At 42.8% G+C, this 20,630-nt stretch overlaps 1 protein-coding gene across 2 annotated transcripts in view; it reads left to right on the forward strand.

The window, feature by feature from the left end:
• Positions 1 to 20,630, forward strand: part of KCNH8 (potassium voltage-gated channel subfamily H member 8) — a 287,653-nt gene that overhangs the window by 222,159 nt on the left and 44,864 nt on the right. For both annotated transcript variants that reach the window (XM_060248762.1, XM_060248763.1), the window contains exons 8-10: positions 7,564 to 7,761; positions 13,194 to 13,393; positions 14,006 to 14,255. In XM_060248762.1, the coding sequence (XP_060104745.1) occupies positions 7,564 to 7,761; positions 13,194 to 13,393; positions 14,006 to 14,255 (648 nt within the window). The remainder of the gene's footprint in view (positions 1 to 7,563; positions 7,762 to 13,193; positions 13,394 to 14,005; positions 14,256 to 20,630) is intronic.

Genomic DNA, 20,630 nt, shown 5'->3' on the forward strand with positions numbered 1-20,630 from the left:
GTTCACAAAGTAGAATTTTTGCTCACAGTTTAGAGGGAGTATTGACTATAATAATAATTTTTGACACTGATTTGGGATGTTTACATGGAAAGATAATCTTTTATTCTGCTCATTTCCCTATGTTGTTGTAACTGCCAACGTTAAAATAACCATATGATTTCAGCCTTTTCATTCCTCAAGATCTAGCTCATTATGTGGCATTTAAAAAAAATGCATTATAGTAAAAAAAAATGTAGTAGTTTAGTTTCCAAGGATATATTTATGAATATATTGGTATTTCTGTCACTCTAGGCCTTGTGTGATTTATTATGCAAATATAAAAGATGCTAAACTGCGAGCAGATCCTGGGGCCTGCTTCTCCTGTGGAACGCTTTAAACCACACTGCAGGAGAAGCCCTCCCAGCCAGGTCTGCTTGTGGCAAGGAGAGACCTCCCGCTGCAGGGTCAGGCTGGCTTTTTTTTAAACACCAGTATTTTTCTTCTCAGGAAAAATACCTAACACCAGTATTGAGATTTGGAGGGGTATTTTTAAAAAAAATACTGAAATTTAATAGCCCTGATCTGGAAAATATCAGGGTTTGTTTTTTGATTATTATTTTTTGCACACCCCTAGTTTCTAGATGCATGCATCAAAATGTAGACAGACTGTGTAAGAAAAAAAAACTTGTAAAGTGAGGAAGTGTTTTTACAATTGACTGTAAATACTAACATCATCACCTGTCAAAGCCTAGAAAGGCATTAACATTTTATTTAATGCTGGAACACTTCCCAGAACAGGTAAATAAAATGTGATGCAAAATCATCCTTACAGCAACAATTCATTTGTAGTGAGATTTCCACAATAGCATATCATGAGTTCAATAATCCTCTTGATTTGCAACAGCAGTTAGACCTGTCCTTTGTAATATTTGAAACATCACACTGCTATTTAAAAAACTATTTGATGGATGCAAACTTATACTGCAATTTTTGTCAACTCTGGAGCCATAATGTTTAAATCTGAGGTAGCCATTCCGGCATTTAGGCATGGTGAAGTACTATTTTTTTCTTTTCCAAAGCACGTTCTCTGCACTGTAAACAAATATGTTAGCAGCAGGCAGCACATGGGTTTCCAAGCCTCTTGCACCATCCATTACAACATATGTCACATTTACCCTAAATCATTCCAAAACGCAGCAGACAAAAATCAAGTATCTGGTCTGTTATTTCTTCAAATTGCCATTGAACAGCTTTGCACTGCAATAAGGAGTTTCTTTTTCTTTATTCCCAGGAACCTAGAGTTCAAATCCCCACTCAGCAATAAAGCTATTTGATAGATCAGTTACTGTCTGTCAGACATAAGAACATAAGAGAAGCCATGTTGGATCAGGCCAATGGCCCATCCAGTCCAACATGCTGCGTCACACAGTGGCAGAAAAAACAATAACAGGTGCCATTCAGAGATCCATCAGTGGGGCCAGGACACCAGAAGCCCTCCCACTGTTGCCCCCCCCCACAAGCACCAAGAATACATAGTATCACTGTCAGACGACTAGAGAGGCAATGGCGGCGCACTCGAGACAAAGCGACTAGAACATCTTATAGAGAAGTTATGAAGTCCTATGAGATGGCAGTCAAGGCCACAAAGAAAACATCCTTTGCGGCTAAGATTGCGTCTGCAACTTCGCGCCCAGCACAATTGTTCAATACAATTCAGACTCTTATAACTCTGCCACAAGGCAGACCAAATTTTAATGAACTGGAGATTGACTGTGAGGCTTTTGCAAATTTTTTTGCAGATAAAGTCGCGTCACTCCGCCGTGACTTCCCCACCATATTGGAGACAGTATGTGAACCTGAGGCTCCGTGCCTGTCTTTGGAGTGTGTCCTGGATGGCTTCAGTGCTCTCAGCCTGGAGGAAGTTGACAGGATCCTCTTGTCTCCACGCCCTACAACTTGTAATCTGGACCCCTGCCCCTCCTGGCATATTAAAGCTTGCCAGAGGGAGCTTAGATATCCTGTACGGGATATCATAAATAGATCCCTGAAGGAAGGGCATTTTCCAGCACCTTTTAAAGAGGCGGTGGTCTACCCTCTACTGAAAAAACCAACATTAGATCCAGCCAAATTGGCACACTATCGACCGGTCTCGAATTTACCCTTTTTGGGTAAACTTATTGAGAGGGCAGTGGCGTTGCAGTTGCAGAGTTTTCTGGAGGATGCTTCCGTTCTCGATCCCCATCAGTCCGGCTTTCGCCTGGGTCACAGGACGGAGACAGTGCTGGTCGCTCTGATGGATGATCTCCAGCGGCATCTGGATCGAGGCGGCTTGGCAGTGCTGATGTTGTTAGACCTATCAGCTGCGTTCAATACGGTCGACCATCGGCTGCTGACTTGCCGTCTCGCCGACGCGGGGATTCAGGGGTTGACCCTACAATGGCTCTCCTCTTTCCTTGATGGTCGGGGACAAAGGGTGGCGATTGGGGGTGAACTGTCCCGGAGGCACACGATGTTTTCCCCCCGATGTTGTTTAACATCTACATGCGCCCCCTTGCCCAGATTGCCCGGAGGTATGGGCTGGATTGTCACCAGTATGCTGATGACACCCAGCTCTATCTACTCATGGATGGCCGGCCTGACTGTGTCCCAGAAAACCTGGACCTGGCATTACAAGCTGTGGCTAGATGGCTCAGGCTGAGTAGGTTGAAGCTAAATCCACCAAAGACAGAGGTCCTTTGCTTGGGTCGCTCTGGTCCGGGAAAGGAAATTCCCCTCCCAGCTTTTGATGGTGTGCCACTGACAGTGGAGAACGCTAGTGCAGAACGCCACCGCTCGGCTGTTATTAGGGCTCCCTAGACGGGAGCACATTCAGCCGGGGCTCCGGGGACTGCACTGGCTGCCAATAATATACCGAGTTCGGTACAAGGTGCTGGTTATTACCTTTAAAGCCCTATATGGCCTAGGACCTGCCTACCTTAGGGACCGTCTCTTCCCATATGCTCCCCAGAGAGTGCTGCAATCCGGCTCTCGAAATCTGCTTGTAATCCCCGGGCCAAAGGAGGCCCGGCTGAAGTCAACTAGGGATAGGGCCTTCTCAATCTCAGCCCCTTGCTGGTGAAACCAGTTACTGGAGGAGGTCAGGGCCCTGCGGGGCTTTGGACAGTTCCACAAAGCCTGTAAGATTGTCCTCTTCTGGTTGGCTTATAACTGACCGGCATTGAAATATTCTGAAGGAAGATTGGAAGATAGCACGCTGACATTGATTGATTGATTTTAGTTGTTTTAATTATGTAAATTATTATGTATTTTAATTTTTAAACCCTATTGTTAGAATTTCTGTGTTGTGAGCCGCCCTGAGCCCGCCTCGGTGGGGTACGGCGGGATATAAATCAAATAAAATGAAAATTAAATTAAATTAAAAATGTCCCAGACAGAGAGTTCCAACGATACACTGTAGCTAATAGCTACTGATGGACCTCTGCTCCATATGTTTAATCTATTTCATGGGTTTGAGGTGGGGATATAATAGGGAGGGGGAGAGATATACATCCTTTAATTTTGTGGATGGAGAGCATGACAAAAATGTGGAAGATAGTTTTATTATCTTAAGACTTTCTTTAGTGTAGTCAGGAGTGTGGTCAGTACAAGACAATTTCCAAGAAATACAGAAGAATATAAGCACCAGCTGTTAGTTTATAACAAAGCTGCTCTAGAACTGAGGAACCAGTCCATAATGGAGTGAGTTACACGCCCTGAAGAAGCAGGTTCATCATTTGGAGGTGCTACTGGTATCTGGCCCAAGGCTGAGGCTCATGTTTCCACCATGGTATGTAATGTCTTTTTGACTAATACGCTAGCTACAACTAGGGCTTTTTTGGTAGAAAAAAAATCCAGCAAGGACTCATTTGCATATTAGGCCACACACCACTGACATCACCATTGTTTCACATAGGGTGTTTTCATAGAAAAATCCCAGCAGGAATTTATTTACATATTAGGCCACACCCTCTGACACCAAGGCAGCTGGAACTGCATTCCTGTGCGTTCCTGCTCAAAAAAAGCCCTGGCTACAACTATTCTTTGGCAGGCATGCTCATGGTGATCCCTGATCAGGTCACATACAGGTTAGGAATACTGGGATGTATATTTTACATGGGGCTGCACTTTAGCACTTTTTGGAAACTTTAATTGGTCCAAAACATAGCCAGGCTACAGTCAGAGGCTGGATACATGGATTGTACCACCCCATGCTGAAAGACCTGCACTGGCAGTTTCTGGACACATGTCCAGCTCCTGTACCCAAGATACAGAGCTGTTTTTCCTGCCCTCCTTTTTCAGAAAAGGAAGTCACCAAGCTTTGGGTGGGTATTTGGGAAGACTGGACTAATCATCCACATAGGTGGAGGGACCAAATACACCATATAGGCTTGCTTCTCCCCAGGAACAGCACTTGTTTTCGATGTTGGGCACCTACACACCCACCCATGTGCTTTGACAAGGTGAGATTAGCAGGAATTTTTGGGAACTTTTCCAAATTGGTGGCATAAGTAAGAATTTTGGGAGTTTTCCAGATTGGTCATGAAAAGGCTCTTTTTTGGCCTTCTTCAGTTTGTCAGTTTCCAGGGACTGGTTTAGATTGCTTAGGCTATACTTGTGTTGGCTGGAACATGGTGGGCTTTTACTCTTGTTAGGAACGTTTGGCAAGCACCTGAGGTATCTTATGATACGTCTCCTGACTTACCAGTTACATTGGTAAAGAGAGGGCACCCATGTGGCTTCATCTGTCTGAACTTTTGCTGGCATGGGATAGTGCCTGTACAGTAGCAGATTTGCTCAGCATACCATTGTATGTAAGTGAGGAAAAGTTATGGTTAGATCAATGTCTTTCTGTGCTTTGAGGAACAGTGGAATTGCCTATTTACTCTTGCATGCCTTGGCAACCTTGTTGTGAGAGTACCAGCATTTGCTGGGGAGGGGGGGGGGGGTGGACTATATTTAGTTTAAGATCAACTTATCTAACTGAACTCATGTTCTTGAGTCTTTATTTTGGGGATGGGGGAAATTCAGAATACTGTCCAGCCTAATAATTGAACCTCTTCCTAAACCCATCTCTTTACATTACCACCTGCACAGATGAGGAAGACAGAAAGACATGGTTTTCCCTTGCCTTTGTCCCTTGCCTTTGGAATGGTTTCTTCTGTCAGGTTTGCTTGGTGCCTGCTTTCTTGTCCTCTAGAAGATGTCAGGCCAAAGATATGTCTTTATCTCCAAGCTTTTAATTTAAAGTCTCCATCTTTTTAATATATTTTTATGGCTTTCATCTTATTCAAGAACTTTTTAATGAATATCATTTTAAGCTAAGTATTGCTTTGTGCCCTCATATGGCTCTTAGTTTGTTGAATAGCTACTTGTTCTAATACTGCTCACTGTATGCCATCTCAAGCAGGTTTCTGGAGAAGCAGCATATGCTATCTATCTGTCTATCTGTCTGTCTGTCTATCATCTAGCCAGTCTCTCATAGCTAGTTAAGAATAAATCAGTACATAAGATAATCTGCATATTCTTCTACATTGTCCTCATGTAGCTTCTAAGAATCACTGTCTCCTCACTACACAAGTTAACCTTTCCTTTCCATCATTTTTCTTGATCTATTTGGCATTTATGAGATCCACTTAGTTGTCTTAGATGTCTTAACTTATCCTTAATGGGGTTTACAAGCCATCTTTTCTTTCCATAGCTGTTTTCCTCAAGGCCCCAAATTGTTGTATATTATCAGGACTTGTATTTCAGACTTGATCAAACTTTCAAAAAGCATAAACTGTACAGGAGAGTCAAGGCTAACCTATTCTAGGATGAAATGAATGCTGGTTCTTCAAAGTTTCATTCAGTAACTATCATCACATGGTAGTAAATTATGTTTGTTGTATTTTTATTGTATGCATTACAGTTGAACAGCCTGTTCCCTAATATTTGTGAGTGTTGATTTAGTCTCATGGAGCAGAGTCCTTGCTCCTTAGTTCTGATAGTTAGAACTGTAGACGAGATGAGATCCTTTGTCCTGAAACAGTTTGCCCCCATCCCTACATCTTCTTGCTAATAAACAGATGTTGTCTTGAACACACCCTTCTCTGTGGTGTGAATCTAAGAGCAATAACCTGAATGTCTACTATCTTCCTCACTTGCAACTCACAATCCATAAGCAATAAAAAAATCAAAGCCACAGAAATTTGTGTCCTGATACTTTATAAAAATAAACATTTCATAATAATCACAAATATCTACCTGCTATTTCAAATAGATGGATTTCCTTCAGCTAAGAAATAAAGAGTGCTCCAAGGTTTCTTGTTTTGCTGAAACTGTTTTTTCCAGTTGCCTCCACAGCGGGCAGGATCCTATGAAAACCAGTTTCTGCCTGCTGTTGAGGGGACTTGAAGAGAGGTGGGGCAATTCACCACCCCGGGGCAGCTTGTGCAAAATACCGCAGAAGCACTTCAGGAAAAGGAGCAATGAGACCAGAACAAGGGTAGTGGGGAATCAGTCTAGGACTTCAAAACTCTCATAAGGAACCAATTCTATTTTCATATTATGTCAGGTTTCTGTTTTTTTTTTTCTCAAACAAATCTCTTTACCTTTTAGGAAAAGACCTGTTTTTTGCAAGATGTATACTTAATATGCATAACATTTAGATAGGATTATCTGATTGAAGAAATATAAATTAATAGGTGAGCACCCACAAGGATTTGAGGGAGGGATCTCATTTCTCCATCCCCACTATTTCCTCTTTCCCTTTCCTGAAAGTCCCCACAGACTTTCCTTTTTCTCCTGTTTCCATCTCTCCTTAGGGTTGCTAGCTATGATTCTCATTTAATATGTGAAATTGTTACTAGTTCTTTGGGCTAGAATGCATAATTCAGCTTGTTCTCTTACCAGAAGTCTTAGGTCCTGTCTTCAAAGCCTGAATTATGGTGGATGAATAACTGGTCCACACTCAGGAACTGGGGAACCTACAATGAATGTCCACATCTTTTATGTTGTGCTGTCAGAGTGCATAGCACTTTGCAAAGTTACTTAAGCAAATTATATCACTAATTTAATAACAGAGTACTAATTCAGCAGCAAGAAATTGACCTTGACTCAACCGACCTGATTGAGGCTAGGCTATTATAATGCACTCTAAATGAGTTTTTCCTTGAAGTCAACTCAGAAACTCCAGCTGGTAAAGAATGCAGCAGATGGGTTTCTATTGGGAGCTAGGTGGAGTAGGCATATAGATCCAATCTACAATCACTCAATTGGCTATGTATCAATTACTGGGTTCAATTGAAGGTACTGGTTATCACCTACAAAGATACATAATGGTATTTGGAACCCTGGAAACTGGGAATACTGATATTTTGGGGGTTCCAATATATTTAGATTTTAAAAATACTGATTTATTTATTTTGCTGCATATCTCTATGTGGGGTTGCCATCTGTACTAGGCTACACTGTGAACCTTCCCTAAAACCAGATATTAAATAGCCTGTATTTTGAAGTTATACTTCAGTATCTCATTTGATGATGGGCTGTTTCTTGGTCTTCCAGGTTGGCTTCATGAGCTGGGAAAACGTTTGGAGGCTCCATACTATGGCAATACTACATTAGGAGGCCCACCACTCAGAAGTGCCTATATAGCTGCCCTCTACTTCACACTTAGCAGCCTCACCAGTGTTGGGTTTGGCAATGTTTCGGCCAATACTGATACCGAAAAGATTTTCTCCATTTGTATAATGCTGGTTGGGGGTAAGTAAATATATTGCAATAAGTAGAATTTGGAAACATACTTCAAAATATTGCTGTAAGTGAGGAAATGAATTTTGAATGTATACTTCAAAGCAAATTGAATCAAAGTCATAATTCACAACAGTCCCCATAACTGAACTGATTAAGACAAGGAGACGAAGGACCCTCAACAAGGAATGGGAATATTTTATCTCAGCTATCAATAGTAATGACAATAAGGCCATCTGGTCTATAGTCAATACTACTATACACCCAGCTTCTAAAATTCCATGCTATATTGCCGCTTTGATGTGGAAAGTTTATTTCAAGAGGCTATTCTCTGATGCTAACGGGCCTAATACATCTGCAATTATTTCCTCTTGATGCAACATCATCCTGGCCTGAGGTATTGATTAAGAAGATCATTTACCTTATCAAGGGATTAAAATTAGGAAAGGCTCCAGGCTAATGATCCATTATGGCTGATCCATTATGGGTGGGCCCCAGTCCTGGCCCCAGTTTTCACTCAAATTAACATCAGTGGACAAATACCTGATTCATGGAAACATTATATTATTTTCCCAGTATTTCAAAAGGGATCCAGAAGTGATCCATCTGTAATTGACCAATAGCCTTCTTTCTACTCTGAGAAATTCCCATAACTCCTAATCAGCAGCACATTTTAAAAAGCAAATCTGGGAGAAAGCTCAGTTAAAAGGACATGATTCTATGATATGGTGTAAGATTATAAACAGTATATATTAACAAATGATGCATGTAATTATTCTCCCTGTGCAAATTTGAGATCATTTTCAATGATGTGGTTATTGTTTAGTATTGTTAATGCTGACAAAATTTTTGACTTTTTCTCTTTTTAAAAAAAAATACAGATATCTTTGTATTTATTTATATAAGGATTTCAGTCTCACTTTTCTGCCACTCAATGCAGCTGACAATCACAATCAACAGTCTAAAATTCATTTTTTCTTATTAAAGAACAAACAAACAAGGTTTCCCTTGATCTATATATGATTAACAGCACAAATAAACAGGGTCACCTGGTACCTATATTAACTGTCAAATGAATTGGGCTGTGTGGAATGGAGACTTCTGTAACTGCTGATTTTACTACTTTTTATCTTTCGTGTTTTTGATGTTAGGGAGAGATTTTTGTTTTGGGTTTTTTGTTGGTTTTTTGCTGGATGATTTATCTCCATTCTGCTACCATTTAAGTTGGGGTTTTGGGTTTTTTAAAATAATTTTAAATTTTTGTTTCAACTTGTGAACCACCTTGTATGCAATCTTATGGCAGAAAGGTTAGATAAACATATTTTCAATAAATAAATATAATCAAGAGATTGGTACAGAAAAGGCCCTTTCCCTGGAGACTGCCTGCCTAAACTTCTGAAGGTGGAAGCAGTTTATAAAAAGACATATGGTTAGATTTTAGCTGATGGGCATTTTTGTTCAAGGACTTAAGATGCTGAGATTCTGAATCATTTAGGGGTTTCTAGGACTAGTGCCTTGAATTGTTTACATACTTCAGTGAAGTTCTTTTAATACTGGAGAGATGTATTTCCTTTGTTCTGTCTCACTTAATAATTGGGTTATGTTGATCTGGACTAGCTTTAGATTCCCAATGGCCCTGCATAAACACAGTGTAGTAATCAAGTCTGGATATTACAGTGGCAGAGATAGCAGCAACAATATAATTTCTGTTCAGGAGGGACTGCATATGACACAACAGAATTCTCTTGGTACTTTTCTGTCCTTCTCATAGGGAAAAGATCCCTCCCATCCATGTGATTTTGCCTTGGTCCCCGCTACCAGGCCTTCATATGGCACCAAGAACTATTGTTAGCAACCTCAAGGTGGCCCCAGAATTATCACAGAATTACAACTGGTCATCCAACTACAGATATCCATTCCCATGGAAGAAGTGGCAGCTTCAGAGGATGGACTATATGGTACCATATCTCCTCTGAGCTTCCTTGCCAGGGAACTCCCTCAAATCTCCAACATTTTCCCAAGCTGAAGTTGGCAGCTTTCTTAAGCAGCTATCTGCCTGATTCCTCTTTTGTCACCTGGAAAGGTTAAAAGCATGCTATTACCAAAATAACATACTTTTGCAGCTGACAGCTTTTCACATTGTGGTGACTATATATAATATGATGGGTTGAGCTGATACACTTTCTGCTGGCCCAAACTAATTATTTGTATGACATTATATCTTGTCTGACATAGTTTTCTCCTGTGTTTATTAGCCTATGACACAGGAAGGCACTTTGATAGATTACAAATAACTTCTAAATTAACCTTATTTTAACCTCAGCCCACTTATATGTGCCTATATGCATTCCATAAGAATGGATGAATAATTTTTGCTGCTTATGCAGATTTTAAATTATTTTAACTTTGTTATATTCACAAATTTGTTACAGCAATATGTTCAATTATTAAGTAAAAAGGGAAGGGATATCCTGCAGCTTTAAATTCAATTTATTTACACTCTCCATGGCTCAGTAATCTGAATGGCAAGAATACGACCCATACAGGATGGAAATACTGCCTGACCCTCATTGCCAACAGGGATAAGAGCATGTCCTGCTGTAACTGTTCTATTTATAAGAGGCCATTTCTCTTTTCTATATATTTTTGCCTTTTACATTTTGCTTAAAAATCATTGATGTGAGCTAGAGATGCCAGACTCTATGTTGGGGGTCCAGAACTTTTGGGCCCCACCTCTTCACTGCTGGCCAGTTGGCTGGTGAGGGGGGGGGGATATTACTGCCACAAAACAGGGAATAATGCTGAATTAAATGTGACATGCCTACATGACCCAGAAGTGATGTAGGCATGTCAGGTCCAGTAAGGGCAACACTCTGGTGTTTTTTTTTAACAAAATTCTATGGTAGAAGCTAATTCTACCATAGAGTTTTGCCCCAAAACCAGAGTATTCTCCCATGATATCCTCAATGTGCCTTCCAGGTCATGTAGACATGTTGTGTTTATTATTGACATTCCGCTCCCAGTAAGTTCACCCCTCATCCTTCGCTGACATAGCCTTGCAAGGCTTCCTAAATGTCAGCAGAGATCGTGCTTGGGCAGGCTATTTCCATGAAATTTGTCTAATGATGAAAAAGGCCTGAGAATGAACAGATAAAGGAACATGCAGATCTACCAGAAAGCACTATGAACAAGAACTGGCTTTCCCCACCCTGGCCATCAAGTCATAGCTGACAGGATGACCCCATAGCATTTTGAAGGCACGAGACATTCAGAGATATTTTACCACTGCCAGCCTCTCTGTCACAACCCTAGTATTACTTGGTGGTTTCCCATCCAAATACTGACCAGGGCAGACTCTGCTTAGCTTCTGAGATCAGGCTAGTCTGAACTATCCAGGTCAGGGCAACTGGTTGAAGGAGCATAACTGGTGACTGGGTTCACATAAGGACATACAGTCCTTAGGTATGTGGGTCCTGGATCATGAATTGCCTTAAACTGAGCCCAGAATTAAACCCCAAAACAAAATTAAAATTAAGCCCCAAAGCAAAATACCAGCCAGTGAGACTGTTTTAGAACAGGTTATCTGTTTAAGCTGGTGTACAGCAGTCAAGCAGGCTCCCTCATTCATCACCGCCTGGAACTTTAGTTGTCTTTAAGGTCTGCTCATTACAGTGAGGGTCTTATCTACTTCTGTAATACAGGAAACTGTGAATGAATAAGTATTTTTGACATTCTAGGAGAGTTCATTTGTTACTGCAGAATGAGTTTTGCTATATAATTTTAATATTTTTTTATTAATAGAAAATTTAGTGCTTAAAAACCATTTATATTTCATTTAACAAGAAGGTTGCATTTAAGATGTCAGGCTGAATTCAGATGGCCTAGTTGGGCTGACAGAGGCACCCCCACATCTGGATTAAAATGGTACATTTAAATGCACACACCTGGATCCAACCTCACTCCCACCCTTACCTCATCCTTCGATGTCTGTATGCTATTTCAATAAGATTTGTGAAGCACTTCCCTGTCACCTTTCCAGGCCATTTGTATGACCCAGAAGTGCCAGAGAAGCACTTCCTTAGTGTACAAGTGCAGAGCTGGATCTAGGGAGGGGCAGAGGAGGCGCTTGCCCAGGTGCCATGAGGGGGTACCAAATTGGGTATGGAATCCATTCTATTCTATGGGCCCATAAGATAAAATGGGCCAAAAGGGGGTGTCATGTTTTAATTTCCCCTCCTCAAAAAAAACATAGATCTGACCCTGCATGAGTGGTCACTCCTCCAGGGTGCATGCAGCACAACCCACTTCTGGCGGCGGGGTGCATGCTGTCTGACTGCCCCGATGTGTCTCAAACTATGTTGGCTTTTTCCTCAGCTGGGAGGCTGCCCTGCCCATCTCTACCCAGCCTTAATGTCTTCCGAATATACTTTTTCATTGTTGCCAATTTCCTAGTAAATCATAGAGAAATGTTGGTAAATTTCACTGGTGTGGATCTAGATATGGGCCAAATTCAACTTTCTTCTTCTGCTTTGTTTAAGCCAAAGTGCTGAGAAAGAAACAACTGTGCAGACCAATAATGCAGAGCCATACTGAATATTGGAATATGGTTTATATAATGGGTAACACAAAAGAACATTCAATTAGGATGACAGTTCTAAATAAGTAGCTGGTTGCTTCCCGTTATCTGATAGTTACAGCCTTTTCCTACTTTTATGAAGTGATACAGTCTAAAAACAGTAATAATTGCTGACTGTAATTTTTACTAGAGAGGAACATAGCATCTGAGCTTTCCTACGGGGTATGGCAGTAGAAAATATGAAAAATATGACAAGACAGTGAATTTTCACACCTGGATCATTTGATGGAAAATATTTAAATGTATTACATTAAAGGGAATTACTGCTTGTCTTTAAAATTTTGGTTTATTATGGTTGAAACTTCTCAACATAGAATGGTTGTTTAACTGCAAATGCCTACAAGTAATATCTGATCTGGTACTTTCCTAAATGGTGATGCCACATCCACAATTCATAAAAGAGAGGCAGCTGAAAAAATAGGCTCTCCTCTCTCTTGACTAAAATAAACCCCTTTTTGTAGGGATTTTGTAAGGGTTATTAGGGATTCCTGATTTTGCAGTATTCCTAATTAAATCATTTTGCCAAATTTATTTCATACAACTTAACTTCCTAGATTTTAAAAAAAGTCTCACTCACCTCTGATCTCCTGTAATATGTTTTAAATGAAATCTCACAGGAGCTTTTAACAATTGCTACATTTCCCAAACTGCTTTATCAGGAAGGTAGTATTCTGAGTTACTGACAGCTTTTATCAAACAAAAATGGTTTCATTCATTTTTTAAATAGTGCTGGTATCACTAATGAGCAAGATCTTTCTCTATATTGCTTTTTGGTGATAGTATATTTTGCTGTTTTGGCATACTGCAGCTTTGATGCATGCCTTGGTGTTTGGTAATGTGACTGCTATTATTCAACGGATGTACTCCAGATGGTCTCTTTATCACACACGAACCAAGGAGATGAAGGATTTTATAAGGGTCCACCACCTACCACAGCAGTTAAAGCAAAGAATGCTTGAATATTTCCAAACCACCTGGTCTGTCAATAATGGAATAGATTCACATGAGGTAATCAAAATCTTCCTTTCACTATTTTCTTGTAAACTGATGTGACTCCCCAGATAATTAATCCTTTTAATTAATCTTTTTGGTGGAATGTTTCTGGAATATATAATAAAGCCATAAATGTATTTATTTTCAAAGCAAATAGCAATAAAGAAGCCCATAAAATAGAGATGACAGGGAAAAGTCACTGTGTGAAGTTGTCAATCCCTGTGGTGAATCTTTGTTATGAATGCACTTTTTACATAGGTGCACATATATTTAACTGTATTCATAAAAGTTTAACTTCAGTATCTTGCTTTAAAAAAGAAAATATACAAGATTTTAACAGAGATTTTACAAGTTGCATTTAGGTGAGAGGCTGGATTACCAGACACATTATTGGACTTTGACCTGTGAACCCTTTCAAACATTCAAATACAAATATTTGCTTTCTACATGGAAAAAAGGCAAAACTGTTGATGACCACAGTTCAGTTACTTGCCCAAACAAGATAATGACTATGAAGTGTATTGTAAAACAAACAAACAAAACCCATGAAAATTATAAATACTTCATTTTGACATATGAGCAGATTATTGAAGTTTAACAGGAAACTTGTTTTGCTTTTCTGAACAGCTTTTAAAGGACTTTCCTGATGAGCTGCGCTCAGACATCACCATGTACTTGAACAAGGAGATTCTGCAGCTGTCCCTTTTTGCGTGTGCCAGCCGTGGTTGCCTCAGGTCTCTGTCTCTGCATATCAAAACCTCCTTTTGTGCTCCTGGGGAGTACCTCCTCCGGCAGGGAGATGCCTTGCAGGCTATCTATTTTGTGTGCTCAGGTTCCATGGAAGTTCTCAAAGACAGCACGGTGCTGGCAATTCTAGGTATGTTATGACAGCATATTACAAAAAGGATTATTTTTGAACAACTGTTTTTACCTTCTTTTTTTTTTGCTAATAGAACTGTGTCCATGCAGATAAGACCAAAACTCATATCTTTCATTCCTATAGGAGTTTGACTTTATATAACTTAAAGATGCATGCTGAAGATTCCACAGACCATTTGAATCATGGGCCCTGCCCAGACTATACCACCCAGCTAATCAACTGCTTTTTTATGGGAAGCATAGGACCTCAAACACATTAGGCCTGGGGACCTGGTTCACCATAGCCAAGGGACAACCTCCCACCTGTGCCCTATACAGTGGAACTGTGGAACCCTACTGGATTGGGCAGCTGTGTTACACTGCTGAAAAGAGATAGTTTGAGGGATCAGTTGGACACCTAAGTGTATCTCAATGCAGTAGCTTTTAGCATTGAATCATTGGTTGGTGAGATAATTTTTAAAATAAATATTCAGTGATGCTATACAAACTAAAAACACTGTATGAAAGGAACATGGAATACCACTTTTCCTAGCTTACTACTATCAGAAAATAAAGAAAAAAGCAACATAACATTGCTGTAACTTTTCACATACATATACCTGATGTTATCATAAGGAAGATTGATAAGGTTATTCAGCACCACAGTGTAAGCATGTAGTAGGTGGACTGATTCTCTGAATACCTCACTCCATATTGGTAATGAACATGAACCACTTTTAAGAGAAGGGATCTGGTTTGACTAATCCTTTAGGTAATTTGTAGCACAATCCAGAGAGGGCGGGGGCTGAAAGCGCTCTGGGAGCGGACTTGCCACTACAGGGGCAGCAGAAGCATTTATGCTGATGTACAACCGGCGCCGCCACAGTGGAGGGGAGTTACGTGGGTGGGGGGTTGCCCCAGCGCTGCTTCACCCAAGAGCAGCGGCGCCTGAGGTCTGCATCTGAAAGTGGACGGAAGTGAGGTGCAGCGTTCAGATGGAGGAGGTGGAGTTGGGGGTGCAGCCAGGCTTAGGCGGCTTCTTGAACAGTTTGGCCCATGACACGCCCCCCCCCGAGACGCGCAACATTACGCCTGCAAAAACAGCAGCATGTCCCATAGGCACTTGTTGAAACCAAAAACAAAGGCCACCTCCACCGCTGCAAAAGCTCGCAAACCCCTTAGGGAGCGGCATGATTGCCTTGCCAATCCCCTCGCACCTTGGGCTGATGAGCCCCCTCTCCAGCACCCAATCGCAGTCTCCCCCCTCCTAGAAATACTTCTGCTCTGGCCTCGCACAACTCAGTTGTTAGGGAGAGGAGCGCATGGTAGGAAGATCTGCCAGCGACCTTCCAGCCATACAGACTTAGAGTGAGGTACAGGCAGGCAAGTTGGTGAAAGGTTTTGCACTGTGCAGTTGCTTTGACAGTATCTTTGACTTGCGAGGGGGAGAGAGAGGTCTCTCCTCTGGGGCTAACTGGTCTTGTTTCCAGGTCTCCACAGGTTCTGGCTCCCGGAGGCTCTGCATGCGAGGACTGTCGCCCATGGCTGGGTAAGTTCTACTGTCCCCCCCCCAGGCCTCCCCCTTCCCTCGCTCTTGACCGCTTTGTGTGCGAGCATCTCTGGGACTTGAACCAGGTAGTGGGCTCCGGCAGGAGGCATTTGCTGACCCCGCTCCGCTGTGCTGCCGCCTGCTCCCTTCCCTTGGTCTGCCCTCTGCCACGTTCCCAACCCCTGGCAGGGCACGGGGTGTGTGTGGCAGCTGCCCCGTTGCAGGGAGGTGGGTCAGAGACTGTCCCTTTAAGAGAGTGCCCGGCTGAAACGCAGCCTGCTTTTCCAACCACTGCCCCTGCAGGTGCTCTTGATCTCTGCCTCTGTTTTGCAGGTGGGACTCCAACATAGAGGCTTCCACGTGTGTTGCTCCACCCCACACACACACACTCCCTCAGCTGTTTCTGCCCGCCGCTCTGAATGGAGCCTCGCCCACGGCAAGACTGCCCAGCGCTTACCAGGGAGACTGTTGCACTCTGTTCCAGAAAAATAAAGTCTGAGCTGTGCCCTCTGTTGTCTCTCCTGCTTGGCATCTGCTGCACATTCCCTGGACAACACCCCCACCCATCAGTGGCCTCTCCGAGGGAATGCCTAGAAGGGTGGGCAGACTTGGTTTTGGGAGGGGCAGTCTATGAGTCACCACGCTATCCCCCACATGGCTGGACAGGGGAGGGAAGTGCCGCCCCTCAGCCTGCCTGGGCTGATAGCCTACCTGACTCCACAGGGCTGTTGTGCACAGGGCACTAAGGGGGGGCTGATGGAGTGGACTCAGAGTTCTGCGGCTGATGCACTCGCACTCTGAGTTCTGCAGCCCCCAAGGGAGGTGTTTTGTGCACATGGCAGGGGGCATCAGGACAACACAGGGGGTCTCTGGGTGGGGTGTAGTCTGCTGTTGTGCTGCTTACTCCCAGACACACATTCCAGCCGCTGTCTATGACAGCGAACTCCTGCACTTGGTACTTCCTGCTTGTCTGCCCGCCATTGGCAGAGTCTCTGACAGTGGGAGGGTATGAGGGGATTGACAGCTTCTCCATGGTCCAGTGCGGGCCTGTCTTGCCCCCACCCCCACCTCGCCACCATGCCAGGCTTCTCGTGCGTGCATGCCCAGCCTCACTCCTGTTCCCTCTCCATGTTGGTGGGACGTCTCTCCTTTGTCTTTGATGGTCTGCCCATCATTGGCTCCATTCTCTGTTTGGGGGCGAGTTGGGGATGGCTATCAGCCTCTCTGGGGCCACCTCTCCCTATCCCTGACTGTCATGAGCTGTGGCGCATGAACCAGGACTGGCCAATGGGGAGGCTCCCCTTCGGTTGCCTTCGCCTCCCTTGCATGCCTACGCCAGCAGCGTTGCCATGGCGACCGTCTACGCCTCTTCCCTCCCCACACTCCCGCGTGCCAAAGTCCTCAGGAAGTCTACTAGAGGCGCGGCAGCTACACCATGGCCGGCCGCCACTTATGTCTGGATTGGGCTGCCCATTTGATGACTCAATGTCTCCTTTATAATTTAACTACAAATTCTATGATATCATGTCCTAATGAATGAGAGTATAAAATTTTATATAATACTTATATCTCTTCAGAAGTTGCTACTAACAGTATTAATCAAGTCTTTGTGTACAAGAATATTGTTGTTACCCATTAAAACATTTGCCCAAGCTAAGGTTACACCTAATGATTTTGTTGATGATTAATGGATTGCATTTCCTTAATCATGGCCAGTATTTGATAATTAGTTCATAAAATTATTACATGGCATGTAGTGTCTAAATCAGTGGGAACCCACAAGAAACTTGTTGGAAAGGGCATTCTCTTCCTTCTCACATTCTTTGCTGTCAAAGTTTCCCACAGTCTTTCTGCCCCTACCCCTTATCTATCTTCCTTCATCCCCCTCTCCCCTACACCTTCTGTATCAGTCTTTCCCCCTCTTTCTCTCCCATCTGATTATCTAGCAGCCCTCTCTCTCCCCCCTTACTTCTAGCCCTTCTCAGAAAATGCCCCCTTTCCTCCCATCTCTTCTCAATCTGTCCCTCTCTTTCTCTCACTTCACCCCTCTATTTCTCTCCTCCAAACAATCTTCTTCCATGTCTTTCTCTCCCCCCTTTATATAATCCCCTTCTTTTGCCTTCTCCCCCATCAGACTATCCCCTTCTTTCTCTTCCCCATCCCCCCTTCTTTCTCTTTCACTCTCTGCTCTATCAGCAACCCCCCCTTCTTTTTCACTACCTTGGGACCCATGGTGGCTGCGGCTGCAATAGCATCCCCAAAGAGCAAAGATGGGCCTGAAAGAGGCTTGTAGGGGGAGTCAATCTGCTGCTGCTCCCAGGCTCCAGCCCTGGACTACTGGTTTTCACGTTCCAGAGCAGTAGCCATCACTAGGCCTGCCATAGCTCCTGGGCTCCACCATTGCAAGGCCCAGCTTCCCAGGTGTACTGGCCTGCAGGCTCCAAGTATCAGGTGCCAGAACTCAGGCAAATCAGAGTTGTTCTGTCCAAGGTCAGAGATCCAGAAGTCATGCAAAGCAGAGTTGTTCAATCCAAGGTCAGGGTTCCAGAAGTCAGGCAAAGCAGAGGTATTCAGTTTAAGTTAAGGGGTCCAGAAGTCAAGCAAGACAAAGTTGGTGGCTTAACATCTACTGTACATGTGCATTCATGACTAACAGCCTTACTGGGCTGATTTTATAGCCCCATGCATATGGATAGAATTATCAGCAAGCAATTGGCATTGGGCCAGGAGGGGAGACCACTGACAGGGGAGGGTTGCCCAGGGAACATGCAGCAGATGCACTTTACCACCTTGTCTATAGCTCTGTTTTTAGCCTCTAGCTGCAGTGCTCTAAGGGTGCAAGTAATAGTGGTGGACTGGGAATGGCCAGCTGAGATTCACCTGCTGAATCAGGGCTGGAGGATATTGGTGGCCCAACACCAGCTGTTGGCTGTGAATCCTGACAAGCCTGCAGCTCATTTTCCTGCTGGTCAGCTTCTGTTAACTCAGTACATGAGGCTCCTCTTCTTAGGAGTTCTCGCTATTGCTAAGCTCTGGCTGACTCATGACACCAAGCTTTGCCACTGCTGCCAGGCCCAGAGTGACGCCTGGGTTGGAACCAAGCAATGACCATGACACACATAGGTACATTCTCTGCACTTGTATAGAGAACAAACTGTTTTTCTTTCTTTTTTTAAATGTAAGCTTTTTCTGTTAATTTTGAGGGTCCCCATGTTTGGAGACAAATCTCCTTTCTCTTAGTGTGGGCCCAATCCACAGATAGAGGTATCCGCAGATCTATTTACACTTGAGAAATAGAAATATAGGTAAATACATTGCACACTTCACACGTTATGTTCCACTCATTAAACATACAAGATCTGTATGTATGTCCACATGTTCATTTTAGGTGGGGAAGTGACATGGAAATTAAATCCATTGAAATCTGAGGTCCTGTACTTGGGTTGCAGTGGGGTGGGATCAAGAACCCAGTTCCCAGCCCTTGGTAGAGCACTGCTGATGCCAATGCCAGTGCGAGGAGTCTAGGGGTAATTTTGGATGCCTCTCTGTCAATGAAGGCCCAGATCACAAGTGTTGTCGAGTTGGCCTTTTACATCTTTGTCTGGTTGGGCAACTAGTTTCCAGTTTGATATTTTTGTTCAAATGCAGATGAAGTCTCAAAGCTTTTGAAGTCAAACCATACCTTGCACTAGGGTTCAACCCCACTACCAATCCTCTGTTACCCCTTTCCTTCCCCTTCTCTGTTACCCTTCCCTTCTCTCAAGTGTGCCTGTTTAGAATGTCTGCAGCAATACTCCCTCTAAGCTGTGGAGTCTTGTGAGCAAAAATTCTACTTTGTGAACTACTAGCATTAAAGGTGCAAGCGAACAATTTGGCTACTGCATAAATTAGTTTGCTTTGGGGCCATCTTTCCTTAGCAAAGACAAAAATGTGTGAGCCAGAGGCTAAAAAATTGTGAACTAACTCAGCTTAGAGGGAACATTGGTCTGGAGTACAGGTAACAACAATAAAAACTGCATCCCTACCATCCATCTCCTACCTCCCATGAAGAAACCAAGATAAACTTAGTAGCAACAACATCCTGGACACAGGATTCCCTGGAAAATTTAGTTCTAGAGGAAACACTGCTGCTGCTATAAAAAATGATGGGAAGGGGGGAATCTTGCTGCTACTCAGTGCTCATGGGAGGAATGTTAAGAGAAAGTGGAAACACTGCAGGAGATGGGGGGGTAACTGAGGTTTACATTTTTTTTTTGTAAGAATTTGAAAAACCTTACAAAAAGCTAATATAAATCAAGGCAATCTAAGAAGACTTTGTCCATTACTAAGTATCAAAAATTAAAATAATTCATCATTCACTTAATGACAATTCATTACACTAGCTTTTTAAAAGAAAGACAGGTTTTTCATTTACTATTGAACTGCCGAATTTTCTCAGTGAATTGCAACTGGTAATATCCATATTGGTACCATTAATCATAACTATCAATAACAAGTTTTAGTAAAAATTAAATTAACTTTTAAAATATAATGGTACAGAGTGCTTGAAGCCAAACCAAGCAATTGATGAGCTAATGCTCATAAATTCCAATGAAACAGATACTGAGTGCAATCACATGAGAGATTTGGTCTGATCTTGCCACATCTCCCCTCCTGATTTAATGTGCATGATCACATGTACACATCTGTCTCCTGAGTCCCTCCCATCCTTATCACATTTTAGGATGGTCTGGGACTAGATTAAAGAGCTACCAGGTACTTCCCAGTAGCAAATCTCCAAATCAAATGTAGGATGTGTTTCCTGGCTGTCTGAATGGTCAGGCATGAGCTGCAGGTGCCCCACAT

The sequence above is a fragment of the Heteronotia binoei genome, chromosome 10 (assembly GCF_032191835.1).
Source record: "Heteronotia binoei isolate CCM8104 ecotype False Entrance Well chromosome 10, APGP_CSIRO_Hbin_v1, whole genome shotgun sequence".
Lineage (NCBI taxonomy): Eukaryota > Metazoa > Chordata > Lepidosauria > Squamata > Gekkonidae > Heteronotia > Heteronotia binoei.